The sequence below is a fragment of the Musca autumnalis genome, unplaced genomic scaffold (genome assembly GCF_047663935.1).
Source record: "Musca autumnalis isolate F117 unplaced genomic scaffold, ASM4766393v1 scaffold_4, whole genome shotgun sequence".
In the NCBI taxonomy this organism is placed as follows: domain Eukaryota; kingdom Metazoa; phylum Arthropoda; class Insecta; order Diptera; family Muscidae; genus Musca; species Musca autumnalis.
Window position 1 is genome coordinate 25,969,580 of NW_027411977.1, and position 26,921 is coordinate 25,996,500.

At 33.4% G+C, this 26,921-nt stretch overlaps 1 protein-coding gene across 4 annotated transcripts in view; it reads left to right on the forward strand.

Annotated features, from left to right (window-relative positions):
- Positions 1 to 15,956, forward strand: part of vn (membrane-bound neuregulin protein vein) — a 137,652-nt gene extending 121,696 nt beyond the window's left edge. For 2 of the 4 annotated variants that reach the window (XR_012412254.1, XM_073980853.1), the window contains exon 6: positions 1,830 to 3,614. Coding sequence is in view for 2 of the 4 variants with exons in the window: in XM_073980853.1 (XP_073836954.1) it covers positions 1,830 to 1,947 (118 nt within the window). In the remaining 2 variants the exon portion in view is untranslated. Of the gene's footprint in view, positions 1 to 1,829; positions 3,615 to 15,437 lie in introns of those variants that run through there. The other 2 variants (XR_012412255.1, XM_073980854.1) reach the window with 2 other exon arrangements.
- The last annotated feature ends 10,965 nt before the right edge of the window (positions 15,957 to 26,921 follow it).

Genomic DNA, 26,921 nt, shown 5'->3' on the forward strand with positions numbered 1-26,921 from the left:
TGAGGAGATATATCGATCTTCTATAAGAAGATCTACCGATCTTCTATGAGAAGATCTTCTGTGAGAAGATTTACCGGGCTTATATGAGAAGATTTAGCGATCTTTATGAGATCAATCGACCTTCTATGAGATGATCTACCGATCTTCTATTAGAAGATTTAACGATCTTCTATAAGAAGATCTACCGCTCTTCTATGAGGAAAGCTACCGATCTTCTATGAGAATATCTACCGAACGTCTGTAAGAAGATCTACCGATCTTCTATGAGAAATTCTACCGCTCTTCAATGAGATGATCTGCCGATCTTCTATTAGATGATTTACAGATCTTCTATGAGGTCTCTTGTGAGAAGATTTACGGATCATCTATGAGGACTACTGATCTTCTGTGATCTACCGATCTTCTATAAGAATATCTACCTAGCTTCTACGAGGAGATCTACCGATCTTCTATGAGAAGATCTATCAACCTTCTATGAGAAGATCTGGCTATTTTCTATGATAAGATATGCCGATCTTCTATGAGAAGATTTACCGATCTTCTATGAGAAGATTTACCGATCTTCTATGAGAAGATTTACCGATCTTCTATGAGAAGATCAATCGATCTTCTATAAGATGATCAACCAATCTTCTATTAGAAGACTTACCGATCTTCTATAGGAAGATATACGCATGTTCTATGAGGTCTCTTGTGAGAAGATTTACGGATCATATATGAGGACGACTGATCTTCTGTGAGAAGAAATACCGATATTCAATGAGAAGATCTACTGATGTTCTATGAGAAGATCTATCGATCTTCTAAGAGAAGATCTACCTATCTTCTACGAGGAGATCTACCGATCTTCTACGAGGAGATCTACCGATCTTCTATGAGAAGAGTTACCGATCTTCTATGAGAAGATCTATCTTTTATGAGAAGTTCTATCGATCTTCTATAAGCAGATCTAACGATCTTTGAGAAGACCTAACGATCTTTGAGTAGATGTACCGATCTTCTGTGAGAAGATCTACCGATCTTCTGTAAGAAGATCTACTGATCTTCTACGAGAAGATCTACTGATCTACTACGAGAAGATCTACCTATCTTCTATGAGAAGATCTATCGATCTTCTATGAGAAGAGTTACCGATCTTCTATGAGAAGATCTACCGATCTTTTATGAGAAGTTCTATCGATCTTCTATAAGAAGATCTAACAATCTTTGAGAAGATCTAACGATCTTTGAGTGGATGTACCGATCTTCTGTGAGAAGATCTACTGATCTTCTGTAAGAAGATCTACTGATCTCATGTTAGAAGATTTACTGATCTTCTAAGAGAAGATCTAACGATCTTATGTGAGAAGATCCACCGACCTTTTACGAGAAGGCCTACTGATCTTCTGTGAGATGACCTACTGTTCTTCTATGAGAATATCTACTGATCCTCTGTGAGAAGGTATACCGATCTTCTATGTGAAGGTCCGGTGATTTTCAATGAAAAGATCTCATGATACTTTGTTGTTAGTTCTACTGATCTTCTTATTTTTTCTTTCTGTGAGAAGATCTCTAGAATTTCTATGAGAAAAACGGCTTCTATGAGATAACTCCCTGATGTTGTACGAAGAGAAATACTTATCATCTATGTGAAAATATACTGACCTTCTAAGTGAAGATCCAGCCCCAGGAAATTTGATGATCACTCATGAAAATACTGTTTCTACGATAAGACATTTTGTCTTCTTTGAATTTAAAATAGAACTTTATACCATTAGATCAATTACTGTTCTTCTCCTTATCATTTTATTCCGTATAATTATTTTTTTTCTATTTTCTTTCTTTTTCAGATGTCCTGAAGGCTTCATTGGTGAAAGATGTGATCGCAAGGAAGTCAACAATCCCAGTACGTACAGCAACGAACAAGAGTGTGGCGATAAAAAGTATTTTGGAAGTTATTATTGCTAAAGTAGGCTTTTCTATAGCATCCAATGTTTAACGATATTGAATACAAACAAACTCGAAATTTTTTTATAAGAAAAAAGGAAAAAACTCCAAACTCTTTTTTGGAAAGATGGAACCGCAAAACGAAAAAAACGTTCACAACAAATGTGGCCTTCCCTCTGCAGGGAGACATCATTATTTCTATAAACTTTTCTAAACGAGTTGAAACACCCACCCTCCAAAAACAATATTATTTTAGGTGCACACACACACATGCTAACAATTTCCATAGGATTTTGTTCCACACAGTGTGTGTGTGTGTGCATATGCCAAAAAAAGTTAAATTATCAACAGCAGACAACACCAAAAAATTAATTAACAGATAATCAAAATAGTTATTTTTTTATTCAAGATTTTTTTTTAGTTTAATAATATTCACCACCACTTATATAAAAAAGTAATATTTGTATAGTACAAACAAAAAAACAAAATGTAATGCTCATGCAATGACACATAACGCAAACGCAACAACAGTATGGGCCTCTTAACTGGGGGCTAACCACATGCACAAATTCACCACATTCCATAACATCCGCTTAGGTATTGTCTTTTGTTTCCTGACTTCTTCACTCACTTCACTTGTCGCCGTCATATTTCATGTTTTTCTTGATTTTTTTTTCTTCATTCTAAAGTCCCAAGAATATAAATTCCAATAATAAATAGCCAATTTGATTCGGTTATAGCGAACAGAAGAACAGAAGGTGCTATAGAAAGGCTTTGTTTTTTTCTTTTCTTTGTTTGAACACTTTAACTACACACCAACACAGACAAAGAGACAACATACACACACACCCAACCACAGAAAACAATAATTACTTTTTCTCCCGCTAAGCGGTTACTAACACAAAAAAATATATAAAGTTGTTGTTCCTTAGATTTTCCAATATAAACATAATTTTTAATTATTTATTATTTCTTATATACAAAACCCATATACATGTACATAGGTATGTACATGTACATGTATGTGTCTGTATTGGTATATAAGAATTTTGTATTTTTTCTCTAATATAATTTTAATTAGTATTTTTTTATTTAAATGCATCACTAATCCAGTTTTAAGTTGGTATTTATTTTGTTTTCGCATTAAACAAAGAAACTCGGTTATTTTTTGTTATTACTACTCAACTGCAATAAAACCGGTTAACAAACTACCCACCCATAATGAAATAATGCCATGCTTAATATAGAGTACAGAGGCTTTTTTCCCACATTAAATCAAAAAAACACTGAAAATATAGTTGTAATTAAACAATTAAACCTAGATTGATGTTTAACAATAGACTACCATAGCAACCGAGTACCGAGTACTTAATTAACCTTTAATTCATAATTAACCATAATAATAACACCATTACCACCACCACATCATAGCATAGCATTCATTGTAGCTTAGAAAATAAAGCAAAGTATCCAAAGTTAATTTATTTTATACATAAAATACAAGAATTTATTTTTAGAATCACATACACACGCATACGTATATATATATTTCACAATTTCAACTCCACGAACGATTACTCGATAGTCATTTTTTTGTAAAAAGTAAAAGAATTAATTGTATTTTAAAAATGTATTTTTTTTTAGAAGTGAAATAAAAGTTTTGTCAACAAATGTTTAAAAAAATGAAATCTTCAGTTGCTTCAGTTGTGATGGGTTAAGGGGTATATAGTCTAACATGGTTGTATCAGAGGTTATAAGGTTATATATTCGCTTTAACAAATTAATCTAAAATTTTGGCCAAAAAGAAATTATTTTTCTTGCGTATTGTCGTCAAATGACACGAACAATATTCACTTTATGTACCGAATTATATGTGAAAATTGGGAAAATTCTCTGATGGGTTGCACTCATTATATTAATATTACACTGTGCAACACTGAAAATGCAAACAACTTCTAATGGGGTTTTTCTGAAAGTACCTACTGGGGCTACAAAAACCCTAATTGGATTTCGTGTTGTTATATCGGGTTTGGATTTTATAGCCTAATCTAAACCTGGCTAAAACGACACTTTTTTCCACTCATCTGGGCTTTATCTCAGAAAATAAAAAGAAATTTACTTCGCGGTCTTCAGCAATATTATAGCCCAAAAGTAAAAGAACGTACGTGTCAAATAAAATAAAATCTAAATCCGATCTAACAACACAAAACCAAAATACGGTTTTTGTCAATTAGGTCTGTACTTTCATAAAATCCACAGTTGAAGTTGTTTGCACAAAATTACCTTGATTATGTTGCACAGTGTTATATTTGTTTGCCACTCCACCATAGCATGGAGGGTAACCAACCTAGCTGTAATTTGACATTTGAGGTTCTCAGTAGTAACGAAACTTCTCCACCAAACATCGTCAACATAGCTCCATGTTTAGTTACAGCCCCGTATAACAGTTCCTCCTGATTTTCGGTAATTTAAGGTTTTTAGCTACAATTTTTAACCGAACTAGCTGTAATTTGACATTTGAGGTTCTCTGTGGCCACGAAACTTCTCCAACAAAAATCGAACTAGGTCCCATATATCGGTACCTCACGATTTTCCGTATTTTGAGGGCTTTAGCTACAATTTTTATCCGAACTAGCTGTAATTTGACATTTGAGGTTCTCTGTGGTCACGAAACTTCTTAACTAAAAATCATCACCTATATCCATATACAGCTCCCATATAACGATACCTCCAGATTTTAGGTATTTTGAGGGTCTTAGCTACATTGTGGTTGCCTTCAGGTTAAAAATGTTTCCACGTTGGTGCAAGGTTAAGGGGGGCAAGTTGTAGAGGGGGGAGGGGGGCATGTTGGGGGGTTTCCTTAGTAGAGTTTGGGAATTCCAGACTTTTTTTCAATTCCGGGAAATCGGGAATGAAAATTTTCAATTCCCGGAAACCCGGGAATTCCCGGGACTATGGTAAATCGAATTCGTGGGGCATAGACGTGACAGAGAGTAAGCAAACATGAAATACCTACTACGGCTGACCTTTTGAGTACACGGTGGCACCAATGATATAGAGTCGTACTTATATGAACATACATATTTGCCACTTACACATTATACAGTGTTTTGTATTGCAAACAATAATTTTGGAGAAAACAACAATTCGAATGGATCACAGCTTTTATATCTTAGCAAATTAATATTCTTCAAGAATGCCACCAATAAAAATTTAGACTAGAACAACCGTGATAAACTAAAAATTAAAAATTATGTGAGGTTATACAGACTTCTAATTCCAGAAAAAAACACCAATTATCGAGAGGACTAATACATACATATTTTATACGAATTATGGCGATTTTTGCAATGGGCCCGCAATTAGGAATAATCGGGGCACGAATTATCGCCACTCTACTTTATTTCCAATATTAAATAACTATAAGGCAAATAATATATGGCTTATACATGAAAATACAAAAACCCGTATTCCCGGGAGTTTCAAAAAAATTTTCCGGGAAATCCCGTTCAAAAAATTTCGGGAATTCCTGGAAAATCCCGGGCCGGGAATTCCCGACCAGAAACTCTACTCCTTAGAAACCTAAAATATTTTCCCTCCGGCTCTAAGTTGACTAGAAGTTACAAAAGAAAACAAGTATTTATTTTCACGAAGAAAGGAAATTAGGTAAGCTTTCAAAAACACTGTGCAACACTGCAAATGCAAACAACTTCTAGTGGCATTTTCTGAAAGTACATATTAAGACTACAAAATCCCTAGTTGGGTTTCGTGTTTTTAGATCGTGTTTGGATTTTATCGCCTCATCTATACCGGGCTAAAACGACCCTTTTTTTCAATTGATCCGTGTTCTTCAACTATATTGTAGTCCTAATGTGGTAGAACTTATATGTCAAACAGACGATTTACAAAAAACCGCATATAGCGCATCACAATTGATAAAATATAGGAAAGATTACATAATTTCTGGAATTATGGTCAGTAACTGCCAAACTATTGAGAGTTGAACCAAGTAGCCTTTAGCAAAAATTTTCCAATTCTTCAGAACATTCTGAAACGGTAAAACCCTTATTTCATGTTGTTTAGGCGGTATTTCATATCATACTTTCTACAAAACATATTTTAAACAACGTTCACACAGGCTGTTTATTCTCACATTTGAAATTTCAATGTAATGTTGATATATTTATCAAATTGTCGTTGAAAAATATTATAGAAACAACACGATAGAGGAATTTTACAACAATGATATGTTCTGAAGAGTTGTGTATTACATTCCAGCGAATATTTTTCTCAAAGATAATATTAAGAAAAATTTGACGGTTTTTGAGATACGCTGCGAAATATATACAAATCACGAAAATTTTAGATCTATATTAATAAAAGAGTAAAGTGATTGACTGACTGACTGACTGACTTAATGATTCATCAACGCCCAGACGAAACGACTGAAGCTAGAATCCTGAAATTTTGGGTGTGGATCACTCTTGGTCCGAAGGGGTCAGATAAGGCTGGGTTTTTGGAAATTCGAACTGGAAGGGTACAAAAAGTACTAAAAGGTACAAAATATGGTACCGTTTGTATTTGGCGAACCGGTAGAGCTAGAACTTTGAAATTTGGAATGAAGGTCAGTGATGGAGAGTAGGAAAGATGTGCTAAAAGGTTTTTAGAAATTCGAACTATAAGTGTACGAAAAGTACTAAAGTGTACTAAATTTGGTGCCAATTCGTATTTTGTGAACGGATAAAGGATAAAGGTTGAAATTTGGTGTGAGAATCAAGGTTAAAAGGCACGGTTGACATAAGGAGGTGGCTTAGGAAAAGTGTGCACATGTGTACGAAAAGTACTAAATGGTACTAAATTTGGTACAATTATGATTTTTGCTAACGGATGGAGCTGGAATCCTCAAAATTTTGAATTAAGGCTACTATTGGATAGTAGAATGCACGTATTTTTGAAAATTAGTACTTATGGGTACGAAAAGTACTAAATTGTACTAAATTTGGTACACTTATGATTTGGACGAACGGATAGAGTTGGAAACCTGAAATTTTGAACTAAGGCTACTGTTGGAGAGTAAAATGGAAGTAGTTTTTAAAATTCGTACTTATGGGTACGAAAAGTACTAAATGGTACTAAATTTGGTACAATTATTATTTGGGCGAACGGATAGAGCTGGAATCCTGAAATTTGAAACTATGGCTACTGTTGGAGAGTAAAATGGATGTAAATTTTAAAATTCGTACTTATGGGTACGAAAAGTAATAAATGGTACTAAATTTGGTACAATTTGGATTTAGGTTGAACGGATAGAGCTGGAATACTGAAATTTTGAATTAATACTACAGTTGGAAGTAGTTTTGAAAATTCGTACTTATGGGTACGAAAAGTACTAAATGGTACTAAATTTGGAATAATTACGATTTGGGCGAACGGATGGAGCTGGAATCCTGAAAATTTTAATTAAGACTACTGTTGGAGAGTATAGCGGAAGTAGTTTTGAAAATTCGTACTTATGGGTACGAAAAATACCAAATGATACAAAATTTGGTACAATTATGATTTAGGCGAACGGATAGAGCTGGAAACTTGAATTGAGACTAATGTTAGAGAGTAGAATGGAAGTAGTTTTGAAAATTCGTACTTATGGGTACGAAAAGTACTAAATGGTACTAAATTTGGTACAATTATGATTTGGGCGAACGGATAGAGCTGGAGTCCTGAAATTTGGAACTAAGGCTACTGTTGGAGAGTAAAATAGATGTAGTTTTAAAAATTCGTACTTATGGGTACGAAAAGTACTAAATAACAATTTGGATTTAGGTTGAACGGATAGAGCTGGAATACTGAAATTTTGAATTAATGCTACAGTTGGAGGGTAGAATGGAAGTAGTTTTGAAATTTCGTACTTATGGGTACGAAAAGTACTAAATGGTACTAAATTTGGTACAATTACGATGTTGGGCGAACGGATAGAGCTGGAATACTGAAATTTGAATTAAGACTGCTGTTAGAGATTAGAATGGAAGTAGTTTTGAAAATTTGTACTTATGGGTACGAAAAGTACTAAATGGTACTAAATTTTGTACAATTTGGATTTAAGTTGAACCGATAGACCTGGAATCCTGAAATTGTGAATTAAGGCTACAGTTGAAGGGTAGAATGGAAGTAGTTTTGAAAATTCGTACTTATGGGTACGAAAAGTACTAAATGGTACTAAATTTGGAATAATTACGATTTGGGCGAACGGATGGAGCTGGAATCCTGAACTAAGGCTACTGTTGGAGAGTATAACGGAAGTAGTTTTGAAAATTCGTACTTATGGGGACGAAAAGTACCAAATGATACTAAATTTGATGCAATTACGATTTGGGCGAACGGATAGAGCTGGGATCCTCAAATTTGAATTAGAGAGTAGAATGGAATCAGTTTTGAACTTATGGGTACGACAAGTATAAAATAGTACTAAATTTGGTACAATTTCGATTTAGGTTGAACGGAAAGAGCTGGAATCCTGAAATTTTGAATTAAGGCTACAGTTGGAGGGTAGAATGGAAGTAGTTTTGAAAATTCGTACTTATGGGTACGAAAAGTACTAAATGATACTAAATTTGGTACAGTGGGTATTTGGGGGAACGGATAGAGCTGGAATCCTAGAATTTGGTAAGACTAAGATTGGAGTGTAGGATTTAGACATGGAGGTTGTTTTTGAAATTCGTACTTATGGGCACGAAATATACCAAATGGTACAATTTGAGTGCACCGATGGCGCTGGAATCCTGTTTTTTGGAATTTAGGTTACTGGTGAAGTGAAGGATTGAGGTAGTTTTGGAAAATCGTACTATTGGGTGTAGGAACAGTGCTGGAATCTGAATTTTTTGGATTTAGTGTGAGTACTGGTGTACAATGTTGGTCTAGCTTTTAACATGTAAGGGTGAGATACGGCTGATCTTTTTGAAAATCGAACTAAAGCTGTACGAACAGTACTAAAATAACAATAAATATTGATTAAAGTTGGTATAAGTACAATAAAATTTTCAGTGTTCGCCATTTTCATATTATATATTGTTTATTTGTTTTTTATATCCTTTCCGCATACGAAGTAGCGGGCACTTTGCTAGTATATTATAAATTTTGAGGCAATAAATGATGTTATTCGTGTTCATCATGTTTCCAAATACATTCTTCTTGTTCTTATCTACAAGTTTGCTGCGGATGTCATGGAAAGATTCGTATTGGTGTCAAAGATATAGCCCCGATTTGCTTTAAAAAGTCAATATTTAACCATGTTTAGATAGGGCCATAAAATCTGAGCCCGATCTAACAAAACAAAACCCAAACAGGATTTTTGTCTATTGCGTCTGTACTTTCATAAAAACCGCATTTAAAATTGTTTGGACAAAATTACCTTGAAAATATTGCACAGTGAAATTGAAAGAAAAAAACAATAACAAAATTAACATTGAAACACCAGCGCGTATGATTGTTATTAATTATAAATATTATTATAACAAACATACGCACTGGGGGTTCCAATGCTACTTTACTGTTTTTGGGTGCATGACATGTCGTAACCCCTTTAATTTCTCGGCGAACACAAACATTTTTTCTTATGTTTTGTTGTTTTTCTCTTTTGAGACGAGCTGATTCATCAGAAGGTGTTTGTAAATGAAAAAGAATGTCAGAGAAATAGTCATCACAAACCACTACACTACATGTTTCGCACTTTGGTGAGAAGCGGTCATCAGGATATTTTGTGCGGCAATCTGACTATGTGTCTACCCTAAATTTTTTCCTTCTATATATACTGAATTTATTGCAAATTTGCAATTATTTGCAAATTTGAATTTATTGCAAATTTGCAGATGGCATTGCCAACTCTAACAATCTTATGTTCAGTTTAAAGCTCGATCTTCAATTGCTTTACAAGTTTTATTATTTGTTTTGTTCCACAAACATCCCAGAAAAGACAAGGAAGAATTCTCTCATACCAATGAGTTCACTCCGATCCATATTAAGCTCAATGATATGGGACAAACTGTTCATTGGCGAGTCCGAACTGTGTGCATATTTGTAGAAAAGTTGTACATGGCTGAAATACTCTGAAAATGTCGCCAGCATATTTTGCCACTGTTGAAAATTTGATGTTTCTGGCCTGGGAATCGAATCCGGGCATTCAGCATACAAGGCGGAAATAATACACCAAAAAGACCTGTAATGATATTCAAAGAAGATTTTGTTCTCATAATGTTCATATTCCAGAACGAAATCCTTCAGAACCTCTTGCTTAATTTCGAAGAAATATAATGCATATATGAGGCGAGTGGGCACGATTTGCAATATATTTATGCAGATAAAATCTTGGACGCCATAGTGTTGTTTTTTAATGCTTACAGATCTTCTTTACGTTAAAGCTACAAATCTTTCGCATTTAAACACATTCGGATCATGTTCCAGGTGTACTTTGAATGTAGCAGTTGCTGTATGTCATTTTCGAGATTATAAATTTGACATTTTTTTTGATAGTTTTTAGCCTAAGCGTACTCAGGACAGTTTCACATACGACCACATGTTGAGTTGCTTACAGTGACATGAGAAAATCACTTAGCAAAAAAATATAATTTAATTGTGAAAATGTTCGTCCGACATTCACAACTTCCGACGTGAATAATCACGGCAAGAGTTCAAATTAACCCACTTAAAGCCACTGGCCGTTTAAACGCCACCAAAAATGGTTGCAAAAATTGACATAAAACTCGGGTTTTTTCGCATATTTTTGTGGGGTTTTTTGCATTTGGTTATAGTAATGTCTATTATCTGTCATTCCATGCCTAAAAGGTTTCATTTGGTGCATGCATTTCCACACAATCGGCCTAAAACGCAAGGAACTCAAAAAAAATCGACTTTTTTGCAATTTTCGACTTTTGATGAAAATTTTAAATATGCGATAAAAATTTAATCTAAAATGTTACATTCATATAACTTCATGGATTTGTTAGGGATGTAGTAAAAGTATTTTCTCAATAAAAAACCAAGGGATTGAGATGTAAGAATACACGTATATTACCCTTCAAAATTTTCGGTACTTTTAAAAGAAGGCCCGATTGCAGGAAAACTATTCGTTTTAGAGAAAAAAGTTATTTGTTAAGAAATGCTTAGAAAGTCCCAAAAATATAATTTTCACACAAATTTTTAAGTTTTCTCGCAAAAAAAAAATTCTAGGCGCTAAGTGGGTTAAATCTTTGGGCGTCGATAAAAAACAATCCTATAGCACTATGAAAAACTTGTTTAATGAATTCAGTCGTCGACGACACTCGCCAAAGAAAAGAAGTTCGTGAGGAACGTTCAAAAACGGCCGTTGTGCCAGAAAAAAATAAGCCGTGTGTGAACAGATAATGCAAGAACGCAGTGTAATATACCGTGAAATTGAGGCATCCTTGGACATTTTTCCACCAACTAACATTTGATATTGCATGTAAACTTGAAGGCAAAAATGAAGTTTTTCTCGGTGCATGGAATTTCGAAAAAAATACGAACGCGCCGTTTCAAAAGGCATTTATAAGATGGATCAGGTGACAAATCATAGAACTATGCGTATGAACCCGAAAAATGGCAGCTATCGCCAGAAGATGCTGTAAAAACGTTCAAAAACCATGTTTTGGAGGTGTCTCAATCAAGCCACTGCACAGTGGATCCACCCATTGACCAAAAATAAAAAATTAATGTCAAAATTTTGGTACAACATCTGGCAAATCTGACAGCTATGACATGGACCTTTTTAAAAATATATTACTTTTTGTTTCATTCGAACGCGATCTTTTTAAGAATAGCTTCAAAAGTCGGAATATTTGACTAATATTTTTGTTGTGAGTACAACCTATATTTTAAGTGCAAGTAAATATATTCAACATATCGCGAAACTAATACGTATAGCCAAATATTATATTGGATTTTGAAGGAGGGGGCAATAGCTTAATTTTCATTAAAAAATAGTGTTTTAGCGTGTTGTGGGACTCTAGTTAGCTGCATATTTTCTTAGTGTATTTTGTAATGTCATTTCAATCATAAATTAAAATTTGAGCTAAGTTTATAGTCATGATGCCCACCAGTGCCCACCTCGGGAATAATTTTCCAAAGTAGGTCATGGGTTTAATATAAATCAGTATTAAAATCAGCTTCCATCTAGTGCAAGACTATAAATGGTGGGTCGCTGACTAAAGCTGCCCTAGAATAGGGTTTCTATGGATATATTAGCGTATAACTCTGTTATCTGACAACGTACATTAACATAATCAGTGGGAAGATAAAGAAATCTTTTTCCAAATTTGCCCTACGTTGGCGGTATGTGCCTTCCAGGAAGAATGCTATAATATCTATATTAAAAATTTTACCAATTTTCAGACAAAATGTAAATTTTTTTAATCCGCTAAATTTGTTGGATTTTATGTTTGGAGATTGTTTTGTTTCCCCAAGCCTATTTCTGCATCATAAGATAATCGGGACTTCTGTTCATGTCATTTTGTATTAACAGCATAGAATAGAAAAGGGGGAGAATGTTACGCTCGTGGTTTCTTAAAACACTCTTCGCAGCAGCACAAAGCTGTAATGGGCGCTTAATCTTGTTTTGTACACTCTAAATATTTTTGACCACTTTCTCGATGCAAGTGGATCCATTGTGCACTGTAAACAACTCAACACATAGCCGTATGTCAAACTGTCCTGAGAACTCTTAGCCTAAAAACTGTCAAACTTTCCAAGAAAAATGTCAAATTACGCCTGGCGAAACTGCGTGTTGCCTAGGCCAGTATATATACCAAAATGAATGTCTCGACAACCTCAGTCGATCTTTTTTAACCACGCTACAGGTCGCAATTTTCATCGAATCGTCACGAAATTTTGGGTGTTGAATGACAAAAATATTTATTTAGAGAAAAAGTTACAATTGTATTCTTATGCGAATATATCCGTTTCTATTCACGTTTTCATTTTTGACATTTAAATTGCAATGACTAGACATCGGATTTTTGCATATTTTTGAAATGTCAACCAATTATAACTACGTTATTATATAGAATTATATCGGTCCAGTAATAGAAATTCGATGAAATATTGAAAATAATCAATAACACATACAAAGCTCCAACTTCTATTGTTTAATAACCGAAGTATTTGCATTATAATTTTCAAAAATATGCAAAAGATCTGATGTCTAGTAATGACGAATATCACAGCTTTGGTTAGGAACCTTCCAAAAGCAAAGTCTGACAGTGAAAGCAGAAAATCTCATCACGGCAGCGTGTTCTTACGTACCGGATTGACAAGAAACCAAAAGTGTTTCGGCCAGCGGCTGCCAACCCAGCATTATATGCTGCTACAACAACAACATTTAAAATTATACACAGCATCACACAACATGTTTCCATTTTTTTTAATCGTAATGACGAATATCCCAGCTTTTCAACAAAGGTAATCAATATAAAAGAAGACAATCTGAGCTTTAAATTGATCCCAATTACGTCACCAAAATTAGTCAAATACTAGAGTTATAGAAGAAGACGCTCATGTATCCCAATTTCTAAATTGTGGCATTTTATTTCCATGGCGGTTGTCTCCCCTTCTGTTTGATATATACTAAAGGGAGAAACTGATATAGAAAGTAGACTGTCTACCAAATCAGAATTATTGCAATAGGCGCCAACCTTTCGCAATTTTAATATTTATTGATACTTTTGTCTTTTACTTGTTTTTCCATCGAAAAAATTAAATATTTTTATTTCAAAATTGTTTGTTGGAGTACACATTTAGGCACCATTGCCCTCAAAATATAATCATGATACCTCCATTTGAAAAGCTTTTGGAATTGTCTAAATAACAAAAATATTTATGTATATCCGTTCTAAAGAAAAGCCCCAACAGCATTTTGAGGATGGAATGCTTTAAACCTAAAGTTTGACTTTTTTATTTTTGGCCAATGGCGTGGACCACGGTGCATGGTGATATTACTTTGGCAATACATCTCAGTTATTTAAAGATTACAATGAAAACAGTAATTTGTGTATTAAAAGTCGTCATACTGACAAATAGTTGTCAGGGAAATGCATCTCTTCCGAACCTAATGACTTGCCGCTTCCCTTGCTTGACCCATACATAAATATTCAACTGAATATTTTGAGATACAATTCGTTTTCTTTGTTAAAAATCGTCATACATGTTTTGTGCTAATCTCAAAGACTGATCATTTGTTAGAAACAAAAAGATATATAAAATACTTAATAATTCATCACTTTAATTAGTGGTGATGAAAATATTAATTCGATGTTTTAAAAAGCAAATGACAGTTTTCACATATTTTCGAAATACATGGGAAATATGATTCTAGGGAATTGCACAAAATTTGCTAAAAAATTATTTATTATAATTATTATTAATTAAAAAAATTAAAATAGGAAGAAATACCACTGTCGAGTAATCGAATTAACTTTTCTCACTCCTTGATAAAATGATGAAAATCATCACTGTCCACTACATCTCGAATACAACCTAATCAATTACTCAAATGTCGCAGTTGTATTTACTGTATGTAGATTTCTTTCTCTAATATAACTAACTAATCCATCCATGCATCTAACATTACGTACACTACCACACCACTACATTAATTTCGTATTTTGCTCTTGTTTCATCAACATTAAGTAGATATGTATGTATACACTGAGTACGAGTATTTATCTTTCTTTAAAATAATATAAACAATTGTTGTATATAATTTTTGTTTTGTACTTAATATTATAAACGGTTTTGGTAGAGGCCAGACAAGAACAAAAAGAAAAACAAATAATATGCCTACATTTAAAGTTAGTTTATTACGTAACATAAACATGAAGAACACACAGAAAAACATAATTACATTACACCCACAGTTACATATATTTAATTTTCATTTATTTTTATTTCCAAATTCATTTCATGATTTCAATTAATTTAGAAGCAAGAAAAAAAACATAAAAAAGAATTAGAGTGGCTGTTTTTGGCCGTAGATCATGCAACATGTTGGATGATGATCGGTTGGTTGGTTGGTTGGCTGAATGTATGGTTTGGTGCATTTCTTTATATTATTCTGCTTCCTTCTTCCTAGGGAGAAAAGTAGTTTGTTTTGTAGTACTACTAATAATTTGTTTCTTTCTCAGTTTTATTTTGGATTGGTTTAGTTAAGTTGTTCCCTTTCCCCACCTTCCACAAAATTTCCCCGCACAAAGATATACCACACAACCCTGCACACACATTATACTCTACACTCAGCATTTTCTTTTATGACAGTTACACTACATAGTTCGTTTAGTTTTCTTAATTTATTGCCCTGTTCTTTTCCATGCTCTTCTTTCGTGCTTAATTTTCATTTATTTGATTTTATAAAAAAAAAAACAAAGTAGAATCGTAAAAAATTGAAAAAACCTCCTAAAGAAACAGTAAACAAAACATTAATGACATTTTTACATGTTTGTTTCTATTCACAGATTTCATGTTGCAATCTACCGCCAAATACACACCTTTGATTATTTGAAAGTTTTTTTATTTATTATTATTTTTTAATTTTAATTTTTTTGTTTGTTCTTGGTTTTTTTATAGTCAGTCATTTGTATTATATATATAATTTTTTGTGTATAGTTTATTTTTTTATTTTAATTTTGTCCATAAGTTTTGTAGTTATTTGTATGAAAACAAAGAAAGAAAAAAAGAAAGAAGAGAAGATTTTTCTTTGCAAAGCCGAAAGAATTTAAAAGAAAATAATTTAGAAATAAAGCAAACACGTAGTGTTGTATTTTACACCATCCACTTTTATTCCCCTCCAAATGCAATTTCATTCAATTTTTTCCGTTGGGATAGGTGTTAGAATTGGAATTGTTCTGTTTATATTTTCAGTATATAAATAATATTTCCATAAAAAATTATTTGTATGAGTGAAGGTTTGGTTTGAATATGTTAGTTGTCGGAATGAGGTGAAGTACCAACATGATTATCCAATTTACGAAAAACAAATATTTTTATCATAAATATTGAAATTCTTAATTTAACATGTTTTAATAAATAATCAACATACACGGTGTGCCTTAACCAAATTTAAATGGTAGGTGCTTACACCTAGGAAGTTTATGCAGATTCTGAAACTACAATGCTCATAGATGAGATATATCAAGAAACAAAAAAATCGCCGGATGGATTTTCAAATAAATCGCGATTTAAGTTCACATTTTTGGGGGTTCTTTAGGTTTTCACGATTGTGCTTGGAAACCGCGAGTGCTTTCAAAATGGGCCTAAAGAAAATGTTGTAGCTGTGAAAATTCTCCACAAGATTGACCTTTATGATATTTTCGTAGGTTTTACCGTTTTTGAGATATAGAAGTTCAAATTGAGACAATGCACTGACTGTATCGCCTCCTTATAAAACAATCGCGATTTATTTGAAAATCCCTCCGGCGATTTTTTTTGTTTTTTGATATATCTCATCTATGAGCATTGTAGTTTCATAATCTGCAAAAACTTCCCAGGTGTAAGCACCTTCCATTTAAAATTAGTTAAGGCGCACCGTGCATACTTGTTGTTAATTTCCCTTCTTATAAATAAACATTATTATACTTTCAGCCTTATGGCTAAGTGTTATTGCACCCCCACACACGTTAAAACAAAGCCGTATCTGGGAATTTGCAGTCCATCTGTCTGGTTAGAGCCTCGATAACTCTCGAAAGGACAAAACGAATTTGGTCAAAACTTTTCTCATCTTAAAACTTTTTCCAACCATAATGTGTGTTCTGCTAATTTTTTATAATAATGTTAGCAAAAGAGTGAAATGTTAAAATGAAGTTCCACATACGAATTTGTTCGAAAAGTACCGGAACGAAAAATTGCGGAAACGTCAAAAAACGGAAACAATTATCAATGTGGGAGTAACAGCAAATCAGAAGTCGGAAAACAGGTTGCAACTTTTTGCTTGCCCAAATGTGTTGTATAAAAAGATTCTAAAGAGAACAATATTCACCGCCACTTTTTTGTTTAAAGAGAAGTGAAAATTTTGCAACGTTTTTGAGTCCGGAAAAAATTGTAAAAACATTTTAGTTCTGGAACGAATGTAAACACTTTTTCAGATGTAATTCGAAACATTCCAGTAGTGCGATTCTGTAACTTTTTTTAATAACGAACCGACATCGGTAGTAAACGAAAATATTCGGTTGAGTTAACGAATGTGTTATTCTGTAACTTTATGTTACCGATTGTAGAAATAGTTAGCACTACCGACGAATATCGATGGAAAGACAAATTGTCAAATAATATATTTGTATATTTATTAATGTAGTTTTGAATTAAAAATATTAGTTTTCCGCAAATACAGGACACAAAACTCGTAAGGTAGGCAAAAAGGTCTGCTTTTTGATTAAGCGTGCCAAATAAGTACATATTTCCAAGTAAAGTATGAAACGTTCGGAAATCCAAGCTTATACGCATTAGAATTCTGATTGTTAGTGATGCTAAGTTCAAATCTATAAGATTATACAGGCCTCAGTACAACATTGAAGCCAATGAAAGCCTCCTAGAAAGATAGTGTTAAGGACATAGGTATAGGTCTTACATAGCAGTACCACACTCGCGTTCTCTTGATGCATTTGCTCACGTTTTTCCTCTTTAATAATTAAAACAAAGGTAAGCGCAGCCTTATTAAGACAAATCTTCTTAAGGCCGTCACATAAGTGTTTACTATGTAAGATAACATGGGGCAGCTTCGCCACTGTTGCGCCTTCGCCAGCGCCGATTTAATTGATGATACATAAAGATCGTCCAAGGGAAAGTTACGAGTTAATCGTAGATCTACAACTTTCTCCTATATGCAGCTTCAATAAAATCGGCGCTGGGGTAAGCACAACTGTGGCGAAGCTGCCCCATGTTAAGAAGATTTTTCTCAATAGGGCGGAATTTACCTTGTGAGCCCTCTTTATTATCTTCATATATGTTCATATAAAAACGCCTTTGTTAAAAGAAATCATCAAAATACAGCAATAATGTACAGTCGTTAAGACTTAACGACTACTTTTTTTGGTTGTTAACTTAACAATAATTTTCGGTAATTAAAGACAGAATTTACCGACAAAAATCGTTAAAACTGGTTACAGTATAGCACTTATCGAATATTATCGTTAACTACCGTCATTCGTCGTTAATTCTGTCGTTAAGGAGTTACAGAATCGCACTACAGGTGTAATTGGTAGCATCTGGTTTGTATACCGATTATTCCATTTGTAATTCGAAACAATTCAATTGTTAATCCAGAATTCCATTTGTAATTCGAATTTTTCCATTTGAATTTTGTATTTTTCCATTTGTAATCCGAATTATTCCATTTGAAAAAAACACAAAAAAAATTTTGTATTGGTTTTATAATTAGTTTTTCGAATTACAAATGAAATGTTTCGTATTACAAATGAAATACTTCGAATAACAAATGAAATAATTCGATTTATAAATAAAATAACTCAAATTACGAAAGAAATAATTCGCGTTACAAATAGAATAATTCGAATTTCAAAGGGAATAATTCCAATTACAATTGAAATATTTCAAATTACGAATGGAGTTCTCGAATTACAACACAATGTTACGAATTACAAATGGAATTTTCGAATTACAAATGGAATTCTCGAATTACAACTAACTTACTTAATTACTTACTTAGCTGGCCTATTACAGAACATTTGTTCCATAAGCCGAACTAAGAAGAGATCTCCAATTCTCCCTGTTTAGTGCATCGCTTTCTGGAATACTGCCCCTTGTCATTTCTTCATCCACATGTTTGCGCCATCTATTCTTTGGCCTGCCAATTCTGCGTGGACCGCCATGTGGCTCGAATTTATACGCCTTTTTAGCGGGTTCATAATCGCTCATTCTTATGGTATGACATAGGCAAAGCAATCGTTGCATCTCGATTCGTTATATCGTTGTTTAGCAGATACAGCTCGTTCATACGACGTCGATATTCACCGTCAACGCAGATTGGTCCATAGATCTTTCGAAGAATTTTTCTCTCAAACACAAGAAGCACTGCCTTGTCTGCTTGCGCAAGTACCCAGGCTTCGGAACCATACATCAGCACGGATAGTATCAGTGTTTTGTAAACCGTTGTTTTTGTTTGACGCGATATGGCTTTATTTCTAAACTGCTTGCTCAGACCGAAGTAACATCTGTTGGCCAACACTATTCTTCTTCGTATTTCATAATTGATGTTGTTGGTTGTGTTTACTACCTCAAAATTATAGGAACCAACGTCAACAGTTGCGCGTCGACTTCATCAACTTGGTCTTCTCGCCGTTTACCGCCAGACCCACTTTAGCAGATTCCCTTTCGACTTTTGCAAAGGTGTCAGTTACTTCCTTTATCGATCGACCCGTGATGTCAATATCGCCGGCATAAGCAAGTAGCATATCCGAAGTAGCATATCCGGGCTGGTCGTGTATATTGTTCCACTTCTTTTGACGTTCTCGTCTCGTATGACCTTCTCCAGCAGGATGTTGAAAATATCACACGACATACCGTCTCCTTGTCTGAATTCTCGTTTGGTAACAAATTCTTCGGAGAGGTTCATTCCTATTTTAAGCGAGGACCGGGTATCAGTTAATGTCATTCAACAACGCCGAATGAGCTTTGCAGGAATACCAAAATCAGACATTGCTTGGAATACCTTTGAACGTATAGGGCTGCCGAAGGCTGCTTTATAATCGACGAAAAGATGGAAGGTGTCGATCTGCATTTCTTGGGTCTTTTCCTGGATTTGTCTCAAGGTAAATATGTGGTCAGTGGTGGATTTGCCTGGTGTAAAACCGCACTGATAGGGTCCAATAATTTCACTGACCATAGGCTTTAGTCTCTCAGACGTATATATAGGGAGCAGACTTATGGCCCTGTAATTGGAACACACAGTCTTATCTCCCATCTTGTGGACTAGACATAGGATGCTCAGGTTCCAATCGCCGGGTACGCATTCTTCCTTCCAGATGGTGCTAACACCTTTTCAGCGCGTCGCCTCCTGCTTTGAACAGCTCAGCCGGTTTACTGCTGTCTCTACCTCATCCTGGCTGGGCGGTATACATTCAATACCATCTTCTGGGATGGGATCTGTGGTATCTTCGTCGACTTCGCTATTATGGGATACCAACAGTTTGGAAAACTGCTCTTTCCATATCCTTAGCACACTATCTGTATCAGTTACCAGATTACCTTGCTGGTCTCTACAGGAGGATGTGCCAGTTCTAAAGACATCATGTTGATGCTTCACTCTTTGGTAGAACTTTCGGACTTCATTCCGGCTACTGTTCATCTCGATTTATTCACACTCCCGCCTTTCCATTTCTCTCTTTTTCCTGCGGAAAAGACGTTTCTCCCCTTTCCTTTTCTCCCGATACCTCTCTCGTGCGCTGCTACTGATTGTAGAGTAGCCTTATATGCCGCTTTTTTCTCTTCGTTAGCAGCACGACACTCCTGATCATACCATGGATTCCTTGGTGGAGGTCTCTGGTATCCAAGTATGGATTTTGCGGCTGTTTGCATAGAGTGGGCAATACTTTGCCATTGCGCTGATATATTATCGGGATGAGGAGTGCTGTGATTAAGCAATTGGGCTAGTTGAGTGGAATATGCTGTGGCTATCTGTTGCGATTGCAGCTTACCGATGTCTAACTTTCGTGTTGTATCTGTTCGTGCTTTATTTGCAACGCACAGTGGTCGAAACCACTGATCTAGCGGCGCGAAAATAATAACTTGGAAACGAATGAACATATCTTTCTGAAATTTTGCACAAACTTAATCTGTGTCTGTGGGTAATTATGGACTAAATATTAACAACATAGGGAAATATTTTTTCGATATTTTGAGGATTTAAGCCACCTTTTCCTTCAAAATTAGTTGTTATTTGGTACTTAGGGTTCCTAACAAACAGTTTATTACATTTATAAAAGTATACTGTTGTATTAATGTAAATGTTTCATTCTGTAATAATATGTGATGGTATTAATAAATATATTCATTATTGGCTCAAAATCAATGAAACATAAAAAAAGTAATTCGTTGTATTAATGAAATGTGTTTAATGAAACTTTCCGATATTGGCACAAAGTCGACAAAAAACGCTCCACAACATGAATGAAATCTTTCATTACATCAATTAAATCTTTCATTTATTTTCTTGTTTTAATAAAAACTCATTGAGTCTCATTAAAGTAAAATTTATGAATATATATATTGTAATGCAGTTCAACCTTTTCAATTATGTAAAGAAAAACTATAATTAATCTAATGAAAATATTTTATTATTACTATGAAAGTTTCTATTAATACTACGAAAGTTTTTATCAATACTACGAAAGTTTTTATTAATACTATGACACAGTTTATTACATTAATAAAAGTACATATTGTTGTATTAATGAAAATGTTTCATTCTGTAATGACATTTCATTGTTTTAATAAATACATTCATTATTGGCTAAAAATCAATGAAAAAGTAATTTGATGTTCAATGAAATATTGCGATATTGGCTCAAAATCAATGAAAAATCTAATTTATATAAAGTCATTAAAGTTATGAAGTAGGACCATTTCCTGTGTTCGTCCAGACTGTTGCGACAAAACTTGTTGTTTCTTAGGGCAGACCACTGACAACAGTTTATTCCTCCTCATCTGATTTTCTACATTTTTGTTGCAACATTCGTAAAAATAATTAAATATTATTAAAAAGTCTAGATTAAAACATCAAACAAATTAACCCCCTGTTTTTGTAAAATTTTTTATTCCTCTCACACGAAATGACAAATTTTGTAGATCGATCTACTCGCCTCAGCGCAAATGCAGATCTCTGATTTTGAAAAGAGGAATTCTTAACTGTATATGGAACGCGTCTATGAAAAATTAGGTCCGTATGTCATCTGGGGGTTGAGCTATGGACGCCTAAATTATTACGAATATAAACAAACGAACAAAAAAATAGTTACAAAAACAGGGGGTACTCGTAATAATCAATTTTCTAAAAAACAAAGTATCAAGAATTATTTTTTTTTTTTGTAAATAAAAAAGAATGTCACTTCGCATTCTATAAATTTATTGTATTAATACAAATGTTAATTTCAAATTAAAAACTATCAATGTAAGGAAATCTCAAAGTTGGCAATAATGATTAAAGGGTTGACGGTCACTTGTAAACGCCAAAAAAGGCCACTTCCATGAATTTTCTACAAGAAAACTACCAAACTATTTTGGTAGATCTTTTTTTCATCTAATAGAGCACATTTTAATTTATGTATGAATTTTTTGTTGGAACATATGATGTAGTTTTGTGGCAAACGGCCGTCCTCAAAATCAATTTTTTGTAGAAGCGTTTTGCGGTGCCAACTCTAGCTTTGAAACTAATTAACCGAATGTCATATATTTTTGTGGGCTTATTTAGAAAATAAATATCTAGTCCTGCATCGATAAAAATTTTTACAAATATTAGGTTTTACTAAAATGGTGGACCAAAAAATAACTCAAAATTTCAATGTTTTGGCCTAAAAAAACGGGTGTTTTCTGGTCATAAAACGGACAAAACAATTTTAAAAATAAACTTGATCCATGAATTGCTAGGTTTTGATGTCCTTGATTGTATGACAATCGGTTGATTAGTTTACGAGCTGAAGTAGGCACCGATTTCGAAAAAAAAACACATTTTAAATTTTTATGTTGCAATAAAAATACAGTAATTGTTTCCTTTCCAAAGCTCATATATCAGGCAATATTGGTCCGATCGACTTTAAATTTTCTACTTTAAAATAATCCAAATATTATTTTTTTCTTTTTGATTTTCTGAAATTTACAAGCGTCACCCCTTTATACGAGAAACGCGCTTTGTATCTCTCCAAGGATGAAATTCTTAAATCTAGGCCGGCTACAAAATTAATTTCTATACTTTATAGTTATGCTTTATTGACCGCTCTGTTTTGAAACTTTGAAGATGCTAAATTTGGATAATCACTTTGGAACTTTATCACAGTCCAATAAAAAATCACAAAAATGTAAAACAAAATCTAGAATCAGGTTCGAAATACTTCAGCGAATGTTATATCACCGCACAACGATTCTTATATACATACATTTATATAAATATATAATTGCTACGGCTTTTGTGGTACTGTTGTTGTTTGTATTTTTGTTTGCTGTGGTCATTGTTGTATTAACACAATAGCCAAAAAAAGAAATAAATATAAAAAATATATAAGAAAAAACTCTACACCAAATTTTCCAAAAATAAGCCAATAACAATAAAATCTCCCTAACATATATCCTTTAAATTAAAGGATAACCAAACTAGAACAACATTGATTGGAAATCAATGCTGTTTATACTGCGATGTCCTACGCTGCAATCATAATCAATCCAAATCTTCAGCTAAACTTCAAAAAAAAAGCAAAAGCAAGAAACGAATTCTTTTTGTTAGTATTAAAAAAATTGAAATTAAAAACAAAAGAAAAGAAAAACAATGTTAATGTTATTACTATTTTTATTATTAACTATTAATTATTAATTTAAATTTTATTAATAATTATTTTGGTGTTTTTATTCATATTTTCTTTTTTCAAAATGTAAATTGTAATGGTTATGTTATACTTAATATTATTCTATATATATATATATATATATATATTTAGATTTAAATTATAAGTTAAAAAACAAATACTCTATATATGTATGCTCGCTCCTCCCTCCAAGCAAAACAAACAAACCAATATGAGACAATGTATAAGAAAAAAAAGAAAATTATAATAAAATATAAATTTTCTAAATATAAGAAACTACCCCAATATTATTATTAGAATAAATAATGAAACAAATAAATAAAATATTACACATAAAAAATATTGAAAAAAATATTCAAATATTAGTTATGCTTAAGACAAGAAGAAAATGCACAATTCATACCAAAAATGTAATTATAATTAGTTAACATTTCAATTGTAAATTAAAGAAAAAGAAATAGAAGGAAAATAATAATCAAAATAACCATCAAGCCAATAGCAAACAACACGGGGTGAAAAACATGTTGCGGAAAAACAACAATACAATGGCCAAAATTCATAAAGATTTTTCCAAAATATTTAGCTCTGGGTAAATACTGTGTTTTTTCACACCAAAAAATAAATAAAAGTTAAAAAATTAATGGTTTTGATCAATTATTTTAAAAAATAAAAAAATCAACATGGCATTTAGCACATGAACTCACACATTAATGAGCAGATTGTTATGAAATTTCAATATCTTGGATGGAAAACAAAATTTCAATTAAAAAAAAGCAGGCACTTGTGTATTAGATTCGCAACATTTTCATCCATGTGTTAAAAAATAGAACAAAGAAAGAATCTCTCTATCTCCCTAAGAAGAAGAACAAGAAAAAGATGATGATGATGATTATAATAAATATTCTTAAAAACATATATTTATTAAATATTCAAATAAAAAATATTATTATTTTTCATATACATAATATTAATATTTAGTTTTTTATTATTATTTTTGTTAATATTTTTTGTATGTATTGTATTTTTAATGTGTTTTTATTTATCACGCACACACACACTCACTCACCCGAAATATTATACGCCTTAAAAACAAAAACAATCCCCAAAGTCCATTCTTAAAAAATTATCTTTTCCTTTATTAAACACACACACATACATACATTTTTTTATTTAGCCTTTAAGTAAATGTAAATTATTTTTGCTAATAATTTTATATATATACATAAAAAAACAACAACAACACAATTTACATGGAATTTAAGTGAATAATGTCATATTTATTACAATTACACACATACACACACAACTAAATGAAAAAAGATATAAAAATTAAAACAAAAAATTTATTAAAACGATAATAAACATAAATTGTGTTACAACAAAAAACAAGAAACGAAAGAACAATAAAAATTAAAATATATACCGAAAAAAATATTAAAATAATACCAGAAGATACAATACCAATTTGTGTCACACTACAATTTTCATGAAATCTCAGCTGTTTTATTGGGTTAATTGTCAACAGTCAGTCGGTTTTCCATGGAAAACATTTCACTATGACAAATACATGCCACGTATGCATTTGGCTTGGTGGGCAAGACAAATTTATGGCCATAAACGACAAAACGAAATTAAGATTTTTCGTAGAAAAAAATATTGCGGGGGGAAATGTTAGGCATAATATAATAATATAATTGTTTGGATCAACAGATGGTAAGTATCGAAAATATGGTAAGTCGGAAGCATTATTGATAAACCGCTAGAGAATCCATCTTCTAGATTACAGTAGACTCCTGTGAAAATTTGCTAAACAAATCTAATATTGAAAGAAGAACAAAAATGTGCTCTCCTCAATATGTAAATGTGTTTTATGAAGGCCTCCTAAAAGGTATGCCTTAGACAAAAAAACTCATAAATAAAAGTTGTTCTTAAAAAGTCCTCTAAAAATCCAAACCTCCTCAAATAGTAATTGGCAGGTAGAAGACCCACAAAACGAATGTTCTATAGATAGTCATTTTCTATAGACAGACAAAGGGGTCTTCCATAGATAACGGATCTCCTAAATGAGATTTCTATACCCTCAGCATTTATGCTAACGAGGGTATCTTTTGCCTATTAATGCCAAAAATCAAATTTTTTCATTTTTTTACTAAGAAATGAAAAGAAATCTCAAAAAATGAATTTTTTTGCCAATTTATAACTTCCATTTAAATATTGGTATGATATATGGAATAATGTTATATGTATGTTATGGGGGTGAGGTAGGGGATGAGCGATACCAAGGAACGGTCCTGACCGGCTTTAACATGGCAAAGTCCAGGATTTATCTTGGTCCCTATCTCATCTCAAGTGGACACTCCCCTCCCCGTGGTGTCACCTGGGGAGCTGCCTTTAACACCCGTTAAAGGTAGTGAGCTAACATGTGCCGCGCTTTCACCCATAAGAACGTTAAAAACTTGGGTTTGTGCGCCGGTTTGGAAACCATTCCCTAGAAAAAGCAGCCTACTATGAAAAACAAAAAACAAAAGAGAAACAAATCCCTCTAAAGTTGACGACACCCGCAAACGAATCTGCACGTGGAATGTTCGCACACTTTAGGGAAGGTGCAGTTTACGCATTGGCAGATGTAGTACAAGGCCGACATTACTGCCATACAGGAAATACGATGGAATGGGAAAGGCGTCACAACAAAACCTAAAGGTGACGCACTCTATTATAGCTGCCATGACATAAAGCGTGAGTTTGGTTGCGGATTTGTAGTTGGGCGGAGGTTAAAACACATGGTCTCCAGCTTCATACCCGGGAATGAAAGACTTGCTACAATTCGAATAAAAGGAAAATTCTTCAACATCAGCTTTATTTGCGCTCATGCTCCCACTAAAAACAAGGACGAACAGACCAAAGATATATTTTATGAGCGCTTAGAAGAAACATATGACCGTTGTCCTGCCCATGACATTGAAATTATTCTAGGCGATTTTAATGCCAGAATTGGAAAGGAGAATATCTTTGGCCCAACAGTCGGAAAATTCAGTCTCCACAATAAAACATCTGACAATGGCATGAGGCTGATAGACTTCGCAGCGGCAAAAACATGCTGCTAACTACAGCACCAGAATTAAACATCTCGACATTCATAAGGGCACCTGGCTGTCTCCAGATCAGAAAACAAAAAATCAAATTGATCACGTTGTGATAGATGGAAGACACTGGATGTTGGATGTGCGCTCGTTCCGAGGAGCAAACATAGACTCGGACCACTACCTAGTTGCAGCAAAGGTACGCACCTGGTTAAATGTAGAAAACAAATTACGAACAGACACAATACAATGCAACAGACAGCCACAACGTATTCCACTCAACTAGCACAATTGCTTTATCAAAGCACTCCTCATCACGATAACATATCAGCGC